The sequence below is a fragment of the Nilaparvata lugens genome, chromosome 6 (assembly GCF_014356525.2).
Source record: "Nilaparvata lugens isolate BPH chromosome 6, ASM1435652v1, whole genome shotgun sequence".
NCBI lineage: Eukaryota > Metazoa > Arthropoda > Insecta > Hemiptera > Delphacidae > Nilaparvata > Nilaparvata lugens.
Window position 1 is genome coordinate 19,646,886 of NC_052509.1, and position 19,631 is coordinate 19,666,516.

Sequence of the window (19,631 nt, forward strand, 5' to 3'; positions counted from 1 at the left end):
TTTATAGTGTACAAAAATGGTTAAAGAAAACCATGCTGGGTTTGAGTATTGTTATTAGTTTTTTTTAACAGATTAGAAGTATTTTTCCTCGCTTCATGCTCTATTATGATAGAGTCAAGTTTCATTCATTGTATCATTCTATATCCCCGAGTATCTTACAATCGATAACTGACCCGACGTACTTCAAAGTTGGTTAAAAACTTCTATTGATATCGTATGATATAGTTGTTGCTTGTCAAAGTTTAGAACAATAATTATCGTTTATTGATCGTCTATTTCTTATTGTTACATGCTCACTAGCTCCTTCCTTCATTCTATCCTCTCTTTTCCGATATCCTCACATTATTGTCATCTCACTCTCGAGTCACACACAGACACAATCACACATAGTCATGTTGGAGCAGAGTGGAGCAGTGCTTACAACTTTTTCTCGAAGCTGGAGTAAATGTGTGATGAGGACGTGATTCTCCGCCACACGTATCCTCCGCTCCTGTCAAAAAACCTATACCAACTCCACTCTCAGCAGAAAACAGAAAAAATAAAAAAGTGAACCGGGATTAAAAAGGTGGATGGGAATGGGCTAGACAGAGAAATCGATAACAGTGTGAGGAAAAAATGGTGATAGAGTGTCGTTATGAAGTATCTATCATGTGAATTCTGTCTCGAGTTCCTTGTCATTTTTTACGAAATTGGTCAGAAATTTTATGTAGAGTGTATATCATCGATACATTCTCTCTCAAGTTACTCAGTAGAATTGAAGAAGTCTTAGAAATTTATTCAATAAAATTCCAAAGGAACATACTCTAATACTCCAATAATCTATATACTTGGAAATACCCTGAACAGCTCGAATTTGAAAAAATCAAATTATGAAAATCGTATGAATTTGATGAGATGATTATCATTCATTGTATGAGGCGAAAATAATTGTATTCTTCAATTGCTACAGTAAGTTATTCATGAATGATAAAAAAATTATCTATATAATAAGAGAGAGTAGGGTTGTGTTTGTTCGCATCAAAACATGTCAACTTGTGGATTGCATACCGGAAAAACGGGAATGATTTAAATCTCCAAATTTTGTACATAGATTCCGAAAATATCGATCCCGTGCACCTCGAAGCCCGAATTTCAATTTTCCTTCTAGATTTTTCAGAATTAACGCTCAAATTTTATTCATGGGACATGACTGTACCTATTATAATATTGAAATGTTAATGTAGAAACTATTATTTAGAGAGACTACCACTTCGAAACAGATGGTTAAAACTGGTAGCTAAATTAATAACCAGTCCAAATTTGTCAGGTTGGCATTAAGTTGAAGAATTTAGCATGTTAGTACCAAGTTGAAGAACTTACTTAAGGGAAGAACTGGCCTATACAAGTACAAGATAGGAGAATTATGTTTGACGCATCATCACCTCTAAACTACTGAACTGAAATTAACTCGAAATTTTGCATATGATTTGTAAGGCAAATAAATGATTAACCTAGGATGGTTCCAGGCTTACTTCAAACTCTTCAAGATTCCACTCGGTCAAGTTTTCAATTTGTCAAGTTTTAAGATAGACCCTTGCGGAGCACGGGTTACCTGCTAGTAGAATATATAAAGAAAAGATGATTCTAACAAGTAGTTAGAATAGATAATATTATATAGAACTACTTGAGAACTACTTTGTAACAAATGAAAAAACTTGACTTCATAAACATTCCAAATCGAGCATAATTCATTATTATATGTATGTTACATTCAACCTGTAGAAGAACGAATTCAGTACTTCAAACCAACAGAATTTAAAATCCTAAAATTTTTTCTTCACGATTCCTGCTACCCACCTTACATTCTTGGATTTCATGAACTTAATTTGGGAATAAAGGAAGTTTTGGGCTAGTAGCACCTGTTTTTCCTTTCCAATATTGGCACGTTTTTGACTTGATAAATGTATATGAATGTATTCAATCATTCAAGAAAAACTAATTCAAGTGGACTAGCTTGAAAGTTATACATTTTCTTAGTTCAGGCTTTGATTTATCCTACTAACTAGATGCTGTATAGTAATATCGTATAAATATAACCTCAATCTAACTCTATATCCAACTAATCAATTTCAAAGTCTCCAATCAGTGAGTAAATAGGAGGACGAATTTGTCTAATACAAATGACATTCTACAATAAAATCAAGTTTTGACGTTGAGAAAATCTTTATTCAGAAGGAAGAAGTAAGAGTTTCTCAAACGAACGGTAATAGCTTTTTGGAGAGTGATGGAAAGAAAAACTCCAAAAAGGCGGAAGAAAGCAGACTCTCATGACATGAAAAGACTTTCATATTTAACTTGCATCTGGACGACGAGAAGAAGTAATTAGTCGCCGTTTTGTACGTGAACAGATTTGCATGTGATGCAGGGGTGGATGCCTAGGTGTGGGGAGTCAGGGGGGGCAAGCAGTGTCGGTAATGGCTCATAAACTTCACAAGAGGCCACTCATTGTTCTAGACGAGCCAGGGTTGTTAGCAACGTTCCTTCCACTTATTCAATATCCCCGACAACAATGGCGACAATTAAATTGATATAACTAACAAACAATCCATGTACAATGTGCACAACTTTATGGAGGAGCGACTCTAGCACCTCACAAAGGGGCGCTCTCAACTATAAGGATCTTCAGCTAGAACCAACTTCCAAATTTATGGGGATGTGAGGGCTTGTAGTTGAAGTGAGCTAGTGAGAAGCATAGTACGATGAGCTGTAATATTGAGAATCTTTTTATCAATAAGAGAGTTCCGAATAAATTTATTCTCATACTTTTTTTTTCTGTAGAAGTATTTCACCTTCAATTTGTTGAAGTAACTAACTCATTACTCCACTGATCTTATCTATCGCTTAATTTCAGTTTTCTATTGGAAACTGCAAGATGGAAAATATCGACAACTTGGAAACAAGAACCATTTCGTCCAATTCATTTGAAATTCTTCTATACTCGTTATAGATTCCATCAAATTATTAATCTTTTCTCTTTACATTAATTTTCTCGATTGGTTGAATCGAGAAAATGTGTGTTTTTATTTCATTATGGAACGGTTCTACAACATCGACAGTGACTCAGTCGAATTTTTAAATTAAAAATTCATCTCATTGGAAGAAGGTTTTCCAGTTTTTTAGTGATTATCTTCATTGGTTATGTACTCATATGTGAACTATATTATTATGTGATGTTGGCTCAGACAGGTTGATAAATTCTAACTGATCTTAATCTTCTCATTCAAACATAAGAGTGAGAACTCTCAGTGTGAACTATATTATTATGTGATGTTAGCTAAGACAGGTTGATAAATTCTGACTGATCTTGATCTTCTCATAAGAGTGAGAGTTCTCACATTTGAGTACATAACTATTGAAGATAATCACTAAAGAACTGAAAAACCTTCTTCCAATGGGATGAATTTTTAATTTAAAAATTCGACTGAGTCACTGTCGATGTTGTAGAACCGTTCCATAATGAAATAAAAACACACCTGGTCTTGTACCGAATAAAACTGTAGAATTTGAAAATATATATGTGTTTTCATTTCATAATTTTCAATCTGATGTAAAGTACTGTGCTTATCTCAAATAGTTATCATATAGTTCTATAGAAATGGTTCTCATTAGAGAAACTCTTCACTGGAATGCTTATTATTTGTGAGCTCTTCATCATTCAGACAGATTATAAATAATAAGAATGTTATTCATGATGTGTACTTGAACAGGACGATTCCTGTCACTTATTTTCAAATGGAATTGAAACCATTTACCGATTAATAAACTCAGATTACTTTGAAAGCTGTAATAATCTTTTATAAGTTTCCTGCAAGAGTTTAATTCCAGCTAGAACATCGAAGGGCTTTATTGAATGAATGGCTTCAGCTTGAAAGAACTCCATATTTTTAGTGGCTAAAGGAAATCATCACGTCTGACGTTCCTACACTTGAACAAACTGTGGAAGTTTCACAGAACCGTCAAGGCTTGATCAGTTTGCTTCCAATATTCCACTATTCTTCCAGTAAAAGGGTATTCTTCCATGATTATTAATCGACCCACCCCTACCACTCATTACTTAGGGGATTATATTTTCGAAGCCCTTCAGATTCATTAATTTTCTCTCCAAAAATAAACCGGTAGACAGGTTTTCATCCAATGTTGAAATTAAGGCTTTCAGACCATTCTTTATTCCAGAATTCTCTTTTATTTTAGTCCGAAGTATCACGCAAGCTCACCAATCTTGAAATATTATTTCCCCACTTCTACTTAGAGGTGGATTTCTCGCTTACCATATTAAAATTAGGAGTTTTTTGTGCTTAGTTATTATTGATTGAATAGGTACCTTCAACTCACGTTATCTTGATAACTTGAATCAAATCATTATAACTAATACAATTAAGAATTATAGTAATCGTAACAAAGTTTCTATCAGAAATTGCAATTGAAGGACTTCATTATATCGTAGTTTGAAAAATAAGTGAAGTTCTTAACGTTATTAGAATTTCTTAATAACGGGTGTTTTTTTAGAAGTATAGAACTTTGATTTGGCATTACTGTTCAAGATGGCAACCGATCTGACAGTTGTTAAGTGATTTTTATTCTCAGTTTTGTTTAGAAATTCATCATGAATAAACTCACCCCTGAATAATGCTTGCAAATAGTACAATTTTAAATAAATAAGCCTGAGGTGATAACCTCACTGATCTTATTAATTGAGATAATTAATGACGATAGTCAACTGCACGAAAATAGTCCGATGAGAATTGGAAGATATGATTGTGGAATTACAATCTCAATGACCAACTAATTCAATGTAGTTTATCTATTTAATTTATTATTGTCAGTTTATTGACTCGTGTATTTTATTTCACAGTGGTATCATAGATACATACACTATTCAATACATCAATCATTTATTCATCAATACAACTATTATTACAATGATCTATAATAATGGATATGATAGAAGAGGAAAGCTAAACCTAGCTTGTAATATTCCTCATCATGATGAGGAATTTTCTTTCCAACTCTAATAAAAACAGGGGAATGAAGAAAACGTATCCAACCCCAAAGCGCACTTCTAAGCATTAACCGGATTTTCCCAAATCTTAATTCCACATAATATACTGCACATCCGAACATATCGTAAAGCACACAGAAAAACACATATAATTTAAGAAGTCTTATAAATTTCTTATTTATCCCCTGCTTGGCGCATTCATAACAGGGGAAGAAATCATAAAATAGATGCGAAGGGGCTGAGGGTTGAGTTGGTGTACATTGTGGCGTTGATAACCCCCTAAAATCCCCCGGGCGGACTGTGATCTCGACTGGGGTCTTCTTCTTGCAGCACTCTTCAAACAACATAAATCTCTCGCATCCACGATGAAAAAATATTGCAGTTGCTTACTGCGACGCATAATGCACCCACACTGCGGTCAGGTTGGTTTCATTTCAATTGACGGAGTTTAAAGTTAAATTCTTTGAATGGGGTTTGAGTCTTTGAAAGTTGATATCAACTTGTTGAAACCGTTGACAAGAATCTAGAATAGAATATATTTATGAAATGAGCGATGGTGTTACTTCCAGATAGCTCTCATTATCCAAAGGTCTCCTGAATGCTTAAATGATTCCTTTTCTGATTTTCTACTCAAAATAAAAGTGATCCATTGGCGTCTATATTATTTATTTCAGGATTATATCAAGACTTAGTTATGTGAATACTGTAACAATATTGTATACTGTTATCCCACTTTACCAGTACTTTGGAGAAACTTGTTAGTTCAAAAAGAATGTTAATTTCTAGCGCATATTTTTAAAACATGGGATTACGCATTTATTTGATCTGTGTATTCGTCTGCTGAATTTTCAAATTAAGGTTTGTAACATTTGAATAAAATTTGTAGCACATTTATATACTTACCATCTGGCCAAGAATTGAACAATCCAAAATACTTTCAATTATCTATTGATTATTTATATGGAATTTTAAAAAATTATCAACATTGCCTTTTCTTGATAAGACACAAAATTGAGAATAAAATAAAACTGAATGATAAGGGTCTGTAACCAAATGAAAACAGTTGTTTTCATGAACGTATCAATCTATGAGGTTTTTATTGTAAGAATTGTGAATATTTCTTCAATTTTTCACCATCTTTGCAAATTTCATTACAGTTTATCATACTCACTCATCAACTCAGCCTATACCTACTATGCATTGTCCAAGCCTGTGCTTCTATGCTCCTGTTCAACCTCGCAGAGTCATATCTAATCGTTTGTAAAAGAAGAGTTTTTTCAGTAGCATGCTACTCCCGTTTAGAGAGTCCTTGAAGCCAAATCTACTAACTGATGAATACGAACAGATTTCTGCGGTGGGGCTGAGGAAATTGTATAATTCGATTGTTATTCATTCAATTTATCAATAAAAAACTACATTATTATTCAAGACTAGTAGTTCTGTGAACAGTAGCTCTCGCGCTCAGTAAGCTACATTGACCTGTTGTTATGTTTTCTCAAAAATTCATAAATTATTTATCAATTCAAAATGTCTAGAAAAAATCCTAAATAAACATAGAGCTTTCTGTCCTATCCTACCGTGACGTGTCATCCCGGAATGTGAGTGTGAGCGCTGTTATCAGGTCTGGCTGCCGTCGATACGCCAATCCAATCAACCCGTCACAGAACATTCTGTGTTGTCGTGTTGGCGAAAAATCGGTGTGTTAAAATTGGCAAAATAAACTACCATAATGCTGATTTCCTACTAACTTCATTTCTCACTTTTCATGATATTAGAAATAAATTTCTTTTCAATAATATTTGTTGCAATTTTAATAATCAGATTAAAAAAATATTTTTTTTTAATGTTTTCCTATCAATAACTCCAACTCCAAACTAGAATCATGGTCTCAGCTTATGGAAAGACAAAGTTAGTAGACAACTGTCTACTAACGTTGATGGAAAGATACATTTTTAAAGATGTTCGATGTTTTTGAACGTGTAGTATAGTCCACTAGACAGCTGATTTATGATGAATAATTCTATAGTCTGATTTTCACGGTAATATTGAGGTTCGAAGAAAACCTCTTTTCCTTTTGTATTATCCTTAAAATGCAAAATTTTTAAAAACCTTATGTATACGTGGACGAGAAATTCAAAAAGGAACATACCTGTCAAATTTCATAAAAATCTATTACTGCGTTTCGCTGTAAATGCGCAACATATAAACATATAAACATAAAGAGAAATGCAAAACCGTCGACTCACTTCGCTCGGTCAAATATATTGTTGTTTCTGAATTAATATACTGTTTATACTTGATTAATATGTTTTCTATTTGTTTTTAGGGTGCGAACAGAGATCGGAGGCGGGGCTTGGTGTCCGAAGCTTCAGGTGACGACCGAGCCGAAGGAGTGGCTGGAGGTGGACCTGCACTCGGTGAGGGTGATCACGGCGGTGGAGACGCAGGGCCGCTTCGGCAATGGCCAGGGCCAGGAGTATGCCGAGGCCTACCTCCTCGAGTACTGGCGACCCCGGCTTGGCAAGTGGGTGCGCTATCGTAACAACAAGGGTGAAGAGGTCAGCTGCATTCAATCACAACATATGAGTATTATTTATATATTATGATTACTCTGTCCGACAAGAATTGGCTCAATTCATTGTAAATTATGTACTCACTGTTTTCATGCACAGAGATTTTGAACTCATCTGATTTTGGTTGGTATAAAATAAATGCCTGTTCATTGTGACAGAAGGGAGAAGTATTAGCAGGCCAAGAAAAATGTGGGAGAATGTTTGAAGGCGGAACAGGTATTAATGCCTACCCTTCCAAGAAGACGATGACGACGACCAAAATTTGTTTGCAGATTCCTCAAATTGGTTCTATTTATAAATTTATGAATTACATTCAATATGTCAATCAATTTCCACTCCTTTACAGTGCGGAGATTGGAATGGAAGAGGTCTACAGATCTCGTGATAGCAGAGTCAAAATGTGAAAGTTGTCACGTGGTAATTTAAAACCACCAAATATTTTTAAATGAGCCAATGAAATGTAATAGAACTATAAAATTGGAAAGAAGGTTAGACCAACCCAAAGAGTAAATCAACTCAAATCAAGTATTATTAGCGATTAGGAGTAATAGCATTATCAACAACGATAAGAAAACATGTATAATTGTGATTTAATAATTATGAGAACCCATTGGTAAGATCAAAAAGTTATAAAGCGGCTTACTTATTATTGGCGGATTATAAAAAATAAAATGCATGAACATTGAGGTTAGAGTTACTTGTTTACATTTTGAAAAGAATTAGTCGATCTTGGATAAATCGATAATTATTAGAATCAATACTGAGCGAATCAGCTGATTATTCGATCAACCCATATGACCGGTTGAAGCATATAAAATTCACTCATAAAGGATATATTATGTATACTAAAGGAAGTCGATGTGTAGACTTACAAACAACTATTATTTCTGTATAAATATTTATTATAATCCAAAAAAGCATGATAAATCAAGAGTATACAAAACTCATATAAAAACTAAATGTATTATCTATTAAAATCGTATGTTACGATTTATTTATGAATTCAATTTAAGATAAACACTCCATATATTTGTATAAAAACTTCTTTTATTTAATTTTTTCTATTATAAAGCTGAGGAAGCCCTGATTCCCAAGGCAACCAATTGTATTGAGTCTATTAAATTGAAGGCCAATCAGAGAGTAGCTTACAGAATTATTCTAGGAAGAGGCAAATTTTTCTGAAAACCTCCTTCTTCTGGCTTAAGATCCTGACCGGAGAGGATGCACATGGAGTTTAGGGTTTTTTTTTTCTTATTCCTTTTAAAAATTTTTAATGAACTATTAAGCCAAACCCTTTTTTAAATGTAATGTATGTTTGTTGAATGTTAATTATTTGTGAACTCAGTGCTGTCAAGGAGTTCGTAATTGTAAAGATTCCCATAAAAATAGCTTTAATTCGAAAGAAACTTATAAAAATCTGGATCACGCATTAGCCCAGCAGTGACGAAAAGGAGCCTACCCAATTAATTATTGGAAATAATTAATTCAATCCACGAGAACATCTAGAACTTCAGTCAGTGAGTGATAAGTCAAACCAAACGAGCTCGTTTTTCTACGTCCAGTGGGGTAATTAATTAATAAAAAAGCGCTATTCCAATTAATTTAAATTAAAATAAAAAGTCACCACGTGTTGAACAATATCACATAGTCCATAAGAACATTTATAAATTTATTTATTATATGTAGGAAGCTTACTTCCATGCACAGCCCGAACTCATATAAATCCCTGAGATCTCATGTTTGAATACTAATTTATTAAATATTAATTTTGTTTATTGAACAAAGTATACCATATCAAACTTATAGACCGAACAGGTTTTTATTTGCAGAATTGCGTATTGATTGGAAGTCTAAGTACCAGTATTAAATATAATATATTTATGAATTTGAAACTCACTATTGTGAATATTAGTAAAGCCTGTGATAATTATTCAGATTTTTGAAATAGATTATTTAAGTGAATTATAGTTATATCGAATATCTTATGCACATCTTTTTTGTGGGAATATATTTTGTGTTTTATGTCAGCATACAAATCGTAGAAATTTATTTTATCCTAGTTCATCTCGTGATATATAGTTTGAGCTGTTTTAATATCAACAAACATTTAGCAGCATTTAAAACCATTGAATCAAGTAATATTAAACTTATTCAGAGCACTCAATATTTATCATCCTTTGATGATATTCATTTTATCAGCCAGAACAAGTATATTAAGAAATTATATTAATAAGGTTCCAGTTATATCATATAAGGATCCAGAGAGCTTCAAGAACTGGCGTTGTAAGTTCTAAGGAATTTTGAAAGGGTATATTGGTGAATACTTGTATTCACGACGAGCGTTTTAAGAATCAACTAGAAACAACTATAGTTGGTCCTGATTATTCTCTAGTGGTACATGGTTACTGATAATCAGTCATCAAATATTCTTTTAATTTCCTTACTGGTATTCTTCAAGAACTTCATAGAAGCAGCGGTAAGAATTACCAATCACCGGTCACTGAACCTTATGGTGATTATTTGTATTTATAAAATTCATGTTTCTACCACTGAGCTAGAGCTGAGGTTTGAACCCAGTAATTTTGCGAGCCGGAAGGCCTTAATTTTTTGTGAATTTATTCGCAAAAGAGGGAATTTAGAGACTGCTCTTATAAATACCAGAAACATCGTATTATCTGTGAAGGAATTACAATCCACAACTTCTCACAATAGCTTCATAACGTGGGACTCTATCATAAGAGATAACCCCCCCAGGAGCACAACTTCACACAATGGCACCCAACCAGTGGAGCGTGATGAAAAGCTTACCTACTCAATCTCACTATCAATGATTCATAAAATTATTGCTAAAACTGAAAGCTGCAAGAAGTATAATCTGAAGTTGATTCAACAAGATATATCTGATGATCTATTGTAAGTTTCTGGCTAAAATAATTGAGTTGCTCTACAAATTAAAATTTTTCAAGCTGCATAAATACAGACAAACTGTATCACACGAGTTTGATAACATAATTCTCATAATAGAGAAAAATTGGATGGAAATTTCCATAAAAGTCTATAGTAAAATTTTGATTTTGATTTTTGAATCTAGACATTGTATGCTGACCAGGGCTATAGGTTATTTGAGGCATCACAATACTGTTGTTAGTAAGGAAGATAAGACCCTAACTAAAATTTTAAGAACTATATTAGTGTAATTTGTAAGCCATACCTGTCTATTGATGTCCGTTTAGTAATATATGTACATGACACTTGAAACTTTTAACACCACACAATTTTATCCAGAATAGGCACTATCACTGAATTCATTTTGATATTTCTGAAATTTGGCAAGACACTTGGCACTTTATTCGAAGTAATCCATAATAACGTCACCATGAACCAGTCGCCAGCTAACTCGCAAATTTCCTACTTCAGCGACCACCCCCAAAATTATGTAGCTACGACACCGGCCACTCAACAACCTCAGGACAATGCAGCGGAGACCCCACGAGAGAGAGAGGGAGGCAGCGTATGCTCCATCAATTTCGACCCGCAAAACTTGGCCCAATTGTCTTCTACGAAGATCGATAACGTCGTCGATGCGATTAATTCCGATGAGAGTCCGGCTGAGGGAGATGAGGGAGTGAGGGCGTCCAACTCGGTGCCGGCGTCTCCGCAGATTGCTCCAAGCGTCGCCGAGGGAACAGAGAGTGCCGCCACCCAATCGCCATCTGACATGACCAATCAACCACCACCCGCCGCCACCAACCTGGAAAAACGCAATATTACCTTAGACTCTTCAGTTGGCTGTGTTACAAATCACCTAATGAATGATTCCTCGAGTGAGTTTAAACTCATGATCAACCAAGCCATGGCAGAGTTGATGAAAGAGATAAAAGCAAGCCAGGATAAAGGGGAAGAAAATACCAAAATCATACAAAAAGATGTCAAAGCTGTACAAGGAAGTGTGGAAAAAATGGAAGAGAAAGTTGAGGGAAAATTCTCTGAATTCAAGGAAGAAATGAAAAACATGATAGACATTAAAATAGATACGCAATCTACAATCATCAAAAAATTAGAAACCCGTATAGATGATGTCACCTACCAGATAAACGAACGGTTGGATGACGTACCAAAGGAAGTTAAAAAACAGGTGGACGTATTGAGTAAGGAGCTAGGCACCACTATCATGGGATCTGTTATGGAACAGGTGTTAGAAAACAAGGGCGAGATAGAGTCAAAAGTGGAGGAAAATAATAATAAGATAGCGAAAATAGTCAAGGAGCAAAGTAACGTGCAGACAGGCATAGCGAATTTAGCGGAAGAGGGGGCAAAATCACGTGAGAGATACGGCATGTTGGAGAATGCTATAGGCGGACAGCAATTGAAGCTAACCGGATTATATGATGAAATGAATGCAAATAAGAAAATTATGAATGATAAATGGATCGCAAATGAAGAACGAGTCTCCAGAATAGAGACACGTATGGAAAATATCCCAGTCAGTCGAGTGCAGTATACACCGAATGAAGTAGTAAACGGCACTCAACTTTTTCAAAGTCTTGGAAAATTTGATAATTCCTACCGTCATATGCAACCCCGACCATTCATAGATCAAATAAAAGCTATTCAGGAATTGATACCCACCTCTTGGTTAGTATGGCGTTTCCAACTGTCCAGTCTATTACTCGGCGAGCCACTGATGTTTTTCCAGAGCCGGATGCGAGACATCAATAGCCTGGAAGACTTCATCTCCCAATTCCTGCAGCAGTATTGGAGCAAACGTAAGCAGATGGACGCACTATCAGAGATCATATCGTGCACATATGATAATAGAGGCAGACAGTCATATACTGAATTTGTAGCTAAGATGATGTGTAAGAATTCGCAACTAGACGAATCTTTGGCGGATACATCATTAGCAAATATATTAACAAAAAAGCTTCCTTACAATGTTCGCATGACACTAGCAGTATCTTTGATTTCCAGTTGCAAAGAATTAATGGAACATTTACACTGTATCCAATCTGTTACTTCTGAATCCAGTCAGGTAAACGACCGTACAGGAGATTTCAATCATTCTCCTCATCATAATAGCAACAGCTTCAGAAAAAATTATAATGGTGAGAATCAAATGTCAAATGTCGGAGCAAACACTCGATATCAAAAATACCCTGAAAATACTAGCAGAGGTCAATCGTTTGAAAACAGTTCTAGAAATAGATCTCAATATTATAATAGTAAACAACAAGATAGAGGAGCATATTATGATGGCAGAGATCGCTTAAATGGGAATAATTACAAACAAGATGGAGATCGCAAGAATCAAGGTGAAACACATCAAAATCATAACCGGACAAATACATCTTACACAGTAGCACATACAACAAAAGCAACCCAAAATCAACATGCAAATAACCCACCACCAAATCAAGAAATAAGCACTTCTAAAACTACATGACTATATGATACCCCCAAAGCAAAGGATAATTATTCATCTGCCAAATTAGAGGAGCATGCCAAACCTCTCCACATAGACACCACTTTCCGGGACGATCAACGTGAAACACTCTTAGAAAACCCTGACGACACCGATGTGACATCAGACGGCCAGCTACAAACTTATATCGAATGCAAATTGTATGGGACTAAACTACAAGCCCTGATTGACAGTGGCTCGCAATGCTGTTTATTACAAGAGGATATGTTTTCGAACATCAAAGATAAACAAGCAATAGCTACGCTACCCCTCACTAATGTATACATTTCCGGTATTAATCCTGGCAGAAGAATAAGAGTAACCACTCAATGTCTCTTAGAAGTGGAAATAGAAGGAGTTATATTTGAATATACTTTCCTAGTGTTGCCAGTCAAAGGACCATCAATGATAATAGGCGCTGATTTCTTACAGTATTTCCGAACTTGTCTGAATTTCCGTACACTAAAATTTCATGCAAGCCCTGACACCACCACCACCGAAATTATTACACCTCTCAGTTTAAAAAGACATCCTGGAGAAAATCGGATAGTACAATTTGCATACCACATGGAAGGCGTCCCTAGGACTTGGGGTATTCATGAAATGGAAGAAACCATGGAGCATTTTGAAGTATTGAGTTTAACGACAACAAATGACGGCGTGATTGATAAAGAGGTTTCCTCTGAAGAAATGCTCGGAAAATTATTGGATAAGATAAACTGTTATGCCGAATGGGATTTAGATACAAAAAACAGTGTCGCGAAGGTTTTCATTGAAAATAGAGATGTCTTCTCAGAACAGCCAGGACTAGCTAAAGATTTTGAATGCAGACTCAAAGTCAAACCTCATGAAGCCTATTACCGAAAATCTTATCCAATACCGTTTACATACCGCCCGGCAGCTATAGCAGAGATAGACAGAATGTTAGAATTGGGGATTATTGAACCATCAAGCTCTCAATATAGCTTACCAATTGTTTGTGTTGCTAAGAAAGACGGTACCGTGAGATTATGTCTAGATGCGCGAGCGCTTAACAGCATTTTGGAAGTTGACCGTGAGAGCCCAGACCAGATAGAACAGGTGCTTCAAACCTTTAGTGGGAAGAATGTATATTCTACAGTTGACCTAAGCGCAGGTTATTGGCAGATCCAAATAGCAGCAGAATCAAGAGATTATCTATCATTCTTATTCAACGGAAGAAATTACCGCTTCACTCGCCTAGCTTTTGGACTGAGGAACGCCATGGCCATATTTATTCGTTGCCTTCGTCAAGCCGTAGGAGAAGATGTCACGGATTTCTGTACACTCTACGTGGATGACGGAATTATTTCTTCAACAGATATTCAGGACCATTGTCAACACCTAGATATAATATTTCGTCGCCTCATCAGATGTGGACTCAAATTGAAATTATCAAAATGCGAATTTTTTGCACAACAAGTCAAATATTTGGGCCATATCATCACCCCGGACGGCATCTCCCAGGATAGCAGTAAATTAGAAGCCATCAGAAAATTCCCTTCACCAACCAACCGAAAACAACTACAGAAATTCATTGGATTTCTTCAATTCTATAGACGTTTCAACAGCCGCATGTCACACTACACTGCCCAATTAAGTCACGTACTATCTACCAACAAAGCATGGAAGTGGACAGAAGCAGAAGAGAAGATATTTCGAGAATTAAAAGAAGCTTTCCTTGAAATAGTTGTACTAAGTCATCCCGATATGAGCCAGCCATTTTACATAAATGTAGACGCCTCAGATTACGCCATAGGAGCAGAAATATTTCAGAAAAGTGCCGAAGGAGATAAGGGAGTACTAGCTTTTTTCAGTAAAACCTAAATCCAGCACAAAGACGCTATTCGATTACTGAAAAGGAATTATTAAGTATAGTAGAAGTCTGTAAAAAATACCGCACGCTACTATTGGGAAATAAAATTTATATCAATACCGACCATAAAGCTCTTACATTTTTTAAAACAGCTAAATTAAACCACAACAGACTGTCAAGATGGTTTCTCGCTCTTCAAGAATTTGACCTCGATCTCACCCACTTACCAGGAAAGCAAAATCAAACAGCCGATTTTCTATCCCGAGAATTAGATGCCACATACTGTAACGACACAAACCTGAAATGCTATGCAATGGAAATGGACGAAAGCATACCATATCCCGAAAATATCAAACCTCAAGTCTACAAGAATACACTAACACCCAGAAGGATTCAGAATGCGCAAAAAGAAGACCCCAAGCTATCACAAATTTTAGAAATATTGGAAGAAGGACCGTCTGAACCGCCCCACTACCTGTGACAGTACACGCGATACCGTGGATTCCTATTTCACCGCACCACACCACAAGGTTATAATTGGAGAATCATAATACCTAAGGAAATAGCGGAAGAAGTGATTAAGGAAACACATGAGAGAATTGGCCACTTTGGAGTAAGAAAAACGATATGTACACTAAAAGAAGCCTGTTATCTGAAAGGTATGCACAAAAAGGTAGTCAAAGTGTTAAGAGCATGCGACTTATGTCAGAAAACAAAACATTTAAAATATCAAGTCAGAGGAGCAATGATACCTATATTGCCGACTGCCCCATTGGAGTTAGTATCAGCCGACATTTATGGTCCTCTACCCCTGGCACAACATGGAAAAAATATATATTCGTATTAACATGCACATTCTCTAAATACACCATGTTCTTTCCCATCGGTAAGCTAACAGGAGAAGTCCTAGCAAATTGCATAGTGAATAAGTGGACTCCGCAAGTAGGAAAACCTAAGCGCATTCTATCAGATAATGCATCATATTTTTGTAGCAAACCATGGAAAAGAATACTTGACCTGGCTGATATAAAAATATCTCGAACTTCCACATATTCTCCTAGCTCGAACCCCGTGGAGCGCCGCATGGCAGAAATCTCACGATTCATGAGGGCGTACTGCGCTGAAAAACATCAAAGTTGGGTTAGATATCTACCGTTCCTGGAAGAATGTTTCAACAATTGCATCAATGAAAACACAGGATATACACCAGTAGAGATTATTTTCGGAGAAAGAAATAAAATGTTTATTGAAAAGTTAATAGATTTCCCACCGTCAAATGTGTTAACTCATCCTAACCTAGACATCTGTCACATTGTACAACAGAGATTAGAAAGGTCAGCGACCTCACGAAAGCATTATCATGATAATAAATCCAAGCAATTTAAATACAGTGTCGGAGATGAAATACTTTTAAAAAGCCATAGATTATCCAATGCATTGGAAAAAACTACCAGAAAATTCTTCCATATTTATACTGGACCATACAAAATTGCAGCCGTAACTGAACGTAATACAGTTCAGTTGTATGAAGAAAGCAAACCAAATTTAACTTGGTGGGAAAATATTTCTAATCTCAAACCGTATTATCGAGACAATAAGCGATAAGGATATAAACAATAATATTTTGGTTAAACGTCATTGGCCTACCTGACAAGATATACATACCAGACGAACGCCAACAATAAACTTAATTAGCAGACGAGTATCCACTTCGAATAACAACACCTGAAAATAAAGAAATAAAAAATTTAGAAACCATCTTTAACACCTTTCTTATTAGTGAAACAAGAGAATAAATAACTTCTAATGTTAAAAGCCAACTTACCGTTGTTTAGCCAGAAGAGACATCAAAATGGCGACAAGTGATGAACCGAAACCAATAGAAACCAGCTGTCCACTACGAAAACCAGAGTAGTCAATGCCTATTAAATCATCTAAGCTGACACCCCCAAGAAAAATTCAAGTGTCATATAAATGTGAATTGCATGTAGAGATATTATAAAAATATCATATTATTATTATTTATGTATAAACTAATTAAGAAAATCACTAAAATTATCCGCCAAATGATCAAACCGCATAGTTACCACCAAAAGCATTAATCCCAAGTCTCAATGTATTAGATGAATAAGAAGTTCTTGTTGATAAAACCTACCAAAGATTATCCTTAAAAATATCCATTATATGAAAGCAAAGCCCAAATTCTGCAAGAGAATGAAATGAAAATGTACAAGTCACTGTTCTATGTTGAGGGAGAAAATATATTATACTCTGCAAGTCGGAGAATTACCAGTTTGTTAGGTTGGCAATGATTTTGCACCAACATTCAAATGTGCTTCTGGCCTGAGGGCGGAGCGTGGATTAGAAAAAAGATTTATATTATGTATGGAGGAGGAGATAGTTTATATTGTGTATTGTGTGTAGAAGGAGATTGGCCGATGTAAGGCGTATGTATTTGAATTGAATTTATTTATTGTTGTATATGTTGTTGAATTGTTAGGAGGTAGGATTCTCAGTAGAGTTATTAGCAGACTTTGTAACATGTATGATTTCTGATCCAAAACCAACTGGATCATAAAATTTATATTATATTCTCGAATTGTCGTTTTAAATCAGAAATCAGAGGGCGTTTTGTGTCACGTGGTAATTTAAAACCACCAAATATTTTTAAATGAGCCAATGAAATGTAATAGAACTATAAAATTGGAAAGAAGGTTAGACCTACCCAAAGAGTAAATCAACTCAAATCAAGTATTATTAGCGATTAGGAGTAATAGCATTATCAACAACGATAAGAAAACATGTATAATTGTGATTTAATAATTATGAGAACCCATTGGTAAGATCAAAAAGTTATAAAGCGGCTTACTTATTATTGGCGGATTATAAAAAATAAAATGCATGAACATTGAGGTTAGAGTTACTTGTTTACATTTTGAAAAGAATTAGTCGATCTTGGATAAATCGATAATTATTAGAATCAATACTGAGCGAATCAGCTGATTATTCGATCAACCCATATGACCGGTTGAATCATATAAAATTCACTCATAAAGGATATATTATGTATACTAAAGGAAGTCGATGTGTAGACTTACAAACAACTATTATTTCTGTATAATATTTATTATAATCCAAAAAAGCATGATAAATCAAGAGTATACAAAACTCATATAAAAACTAAATGTATTATCTATTAAAATCGTATGTTACGATTTATTTATGAATTCAATTTAAGATAAACACTCCATATATTTGTATAAAAACTTCTTTTATTTAATTTTTTCTATTATAAAGCCGAGGAAGCCCTGATTTCCAAGGCAACCAATTGTATTGAGTCTATTAAATTGAAGGCCAATCAGAGAGTAGCTTACAGAATTATTCTAGGAAGAGGCAAATTTTTCTGAAAACCTCCTTCTTCTGGCTTAAGATCCTGACCGGAGAGGATGCACATGGAGTTTAGGGTTTTTTTTTCTTATTCCTTTTAAAAATTTTTAATGAACTATTAAGCCAAACCCTTTTTTAAATGTAATGTATGTTTGTTGAATGTTAATTATTTGTGAACTCAGTGCTGTCAAGGAGTTCGTAATTGTAAAGATTCCCATAAAAATAGCTTTAATTCGAAAGAAACTTATAAAAATCTGGATCACGCATTAGCCCAGCAGTGACGAAAAGGAGCCTACCCAATTAATTATTGGAAATAATTAATTCAATCCACGAGAACATCTAGAACTTCAGTCAGTGAGTGATAAGTCAAACCAAACGAGCTCGTTTTTCTACGTCCAGTGGGGTAATTAATTAATAAAAAAGCGCTATTCCAATTAATTTAAATTAAAATAAAAAGTCACCACGTGTTGAACAATATCACATAGTCCATAAGAACATTTATAAATTTATTTATTATATGTAGGAAGCTTACTTCCATGCACAGCCCGAACTCATATAAATCCCTGAGATCTCATGTTTGAATATTAATTTATTAAATATTAATTTTGTTTATTGAACAAAGTATACCATATCAAACTTATAGACCGAACAGGTTTTTATTTGCAGAATTGCGTATTGATTGGAAGTCTAAGTACCAGTATTAAATATAATATATTTATGAATTTGAAACTCACTATTGTGAATATTAGTAAAGCCTGTGATAATTATTCAGATTTTTGAAATAGATTATTTAAGTGAATTATAGTTATATCGAATATTTTATGCACATCTTTTTTGTGGGAATATATTTTGTGTTTTATGTCAGCATACAAATCGTAGAAATTTATTTTATCCTAGTTCATCTCGTGATATATAGTTTGAGCTGTTTTAATATCAACAAACATTTAGCAGCATTTAAAACCATTGAATCAAGTAATATTAAACTTATTCAGAGCACTCAATATTTATCATCCTTTGATGATATTCATTTTATCAGCCAGAACAAGTATATTAAGAAATTATATTAATAAGGTTCCAGTTATATCATATAAGGATCCAGAGAGCTTCAAGAACTGGCGTTGTAAGTTCTAAGGAATTTTGAAAGGGTATATTGGTGAATACTTGTATTCACGACGAGCGTTTTAAGAATCAACTAGAAACAACTATAGTTGGTCCTGATTATTCTCTAGTGGTACATGGTTACTGATAATCAGTCATCAAATATTCTTTTAATTTCCTTACTGGTATTCTTCAAGAACTTCATAGAAGCAGCGGTAAGAATTACCAATCACCGGTCAC

General features: G+C 34.7%; 1 protein-coding gene across 1 annotated transcript in view; it reads left to right on the top strand.

Annotated features, from left to right (window-relative positions):
• The window catches only part of LOC111054104 (discoidin domain-containing receptor 2), a 150,806-nt gene that overhangs the window by 66,160 nt on the left and 65,015 nt on the right, over nucleotides 1–19,631 (top strand). Inside the window, exon 5 of the mRNA XM_039431380.1 lies at nucleotides 7,365–7,596. Coding sequence (XP_039287314.1) covers nucleotides 7,365–7,596 — 232 coding nt within the window. The remainder of the gene's footprint in view (nucleotides 1–7,364; nucleotides 7,597–19,631) is intronic.